Raw genomic sequence first — 1,935 nt, 5'->3', positions numbered from 1 at the left:
GAGCAGAACTTAGTGGACTCTGGTCTCCTCCATCAGAACATGTGAGCAGAACTTAGTGGACTCTGGTCTCCTCCATCAGAACATGTGAGCAGAACCTAGTGGACTCTGGTCTCCTCCATGCTGAGGAGGACTGAGTCTGAAGGAACCAGAGAAGCTCAGGAATGAAAGATGGACTCACTTTAGTTCCTGCTGTGGAGCCTGAATGTGAACTGGTGGTTTGTAATCTGATATCGGAGACAGTACTCTGCTGTAGGAGTAATCTGATTACTGTGAGGTAATGCAGGTGAGAATCATTCTATTTTGAAGCGATATTACAGGAGAGCTGCTGTTTCCTGCATCAATTAGCAGTAAAACAGCTTCTCTGTCGGCTCTGACAGACTTCAGTTCTCAGCCAGATGAAACACGTCAGACAGTGTTGATGCAGCAACTCGTCAGTCTCCTGATTCGAGACAGCAAACAGTCAGAAATGTGTTCAGGTTTAAGTGTGTGACGTCTCGGCGTGTTTCCAACAGAAGCTGACATGACAACATGCTAACACGCTAACAGCAGGTCTGTACATGAACAGAGACACATGCAGATGATTGACGAGCAGCATGTGAGGAGGGAAATGGATTCCTTGGCTTGGATGGGTGTTTAGCTGCTGAACCTGTGAATACGTCTGGATCAGGCTGCCGAACCGGAGCTCTGCACCATGAAGCAGGTCCATCAGTCCTGATCTCTTATCTTCATCCAGCTTCACTGGACCCCACAGCTCAACCTGAGCTCTCTACAATATGACCGTTTGCTCTCCTTTGGTGCCAGTAGACCGTCCAAGTTCGGTCATCTGATGCTCCGCCCCTTTCAGGTGAGCATGCTCAGACTCAGGTTCAGAAACCCTAAATTGACTTCCAGAGTTGATAACCAGCTTTATGTTTGGTTTAGTGAAGCCAGGTAACGAAAAGACATCCTGGATTTCCTGAAGTGGCTCCGTGGTGCAGAACTCTGACCTGCAGCATGATTCAGAGAAACACGTTTAGATTCAGCCTCCATCGGCAACATTTCTCTAAAACCGGTTTCATTTATGTGCAGTCGGCTTCAGCAGAAACCCTCCAGCAGCACTTTGTGTTTCTGTCAGTGAATTCCTGATTTCCTGTCAGAGTCTGACAGATGCTGGGTTTCCTTTAAACGCTGCTTCTGGATGTTCTGGTTGGTTGTTTCGTGAGATGATTTCTCTGTTGGGGAAATGTACTGAACAGGAACCAAAACAAACTTTGTGCTTCACTTTCCTCAGACCTCCGTGTGCTTCATCCCAGCAGGCCGGTTGCCTAACAGGTTAAAAACTGAACAGGGCAAAGAGCTAACAGGCTAATGGCTAAGAGGCTGGTGGCTAGCAGACAGCAGGTGAACAGGCCAGCAAGCTGCAGAGCCTGCAAGCTAACAGACTAGCAGGCTAGCAGGCTAACGTTCTGCCATCAGGACATGATGCCGAACACGGGGTTGTGTCGGCAGATGCTCGGGCCGATCTCATCGTAGTCCTTCTTCGAGTGGCACACCTGGGAAAACTCCGGCTGCAAACACAAAGACAGCAGCACACAGCAACAAGTGTAAACAACAACAGCAAACAAATGAAAGCACACATGAGACCAAAACAATGAAATCAAACAAAAGACACAACAACCAGAGAGGGAGACAACAAAGAAACAGTGAAAACAACAAACAAACAAAAAACAAAGGCAACAACCAGAGACAACAACAGACAAAAGGTGAAAAACACCCAAACAAAAAACAAAACAACACAAAAAACAACAAGACAACATCAAAGAAGAAAAAAAAAAAGACAACAACCACATACAATAACAAGAACAAACAAAAGGTGAATTAGACAATGGCCAGACAACAATGACAACCAAAAAAACAAGACACAATAAGAGACAACAATAACTATGTGATTATCTG

General features: G+C 45.9%; 1 protein-coding gene across 1 annotated transcript in view; it reads right to left on the bottom strand.

Annotated features, from left to right (window-relative positions):
- Positions 1-467: 467 nt before the first annotated feature.
- Positions 468-1,935, bottom strand: part of LOC103367557 (actin-related protein 3B-like) — an 18,373-nt gene continuing 16,905 nt past the window's right edge. The window contains exon 11 of the mRNA XM_008295634.1: positions 468-1,547. Within this exon, the coding sequence (XP_008293856.1) occupies positions 1,452-1,547 (96 nt within the window). The 3' untranslated portion in view covers positions 468-1,451. The remainder of the gene's footprint in view (positions 1,548-1,935) is intronic.

This window comes from Stegastes partitus, unplaced genomic scaffold, assembly GCF_000690725.1.
Source record: "Stegastes partitus isolate 25-593 unplaced genomic scaffold, Stegastes_partitus-1.0.2 Scaffold1062, whole genome shotgun sequence".
Classification (NCBI taxonomy): Eukaryota; Metazoa; Chordata; class Actinopteri; family Pomacentridae; genus Stegastes; species Stegastes partitus.
The sequence above is the reverse complement of the archived record's forward strand: the minus strand, read 5'-3'. Positions and strand labels throughout refer to the sequence as shown.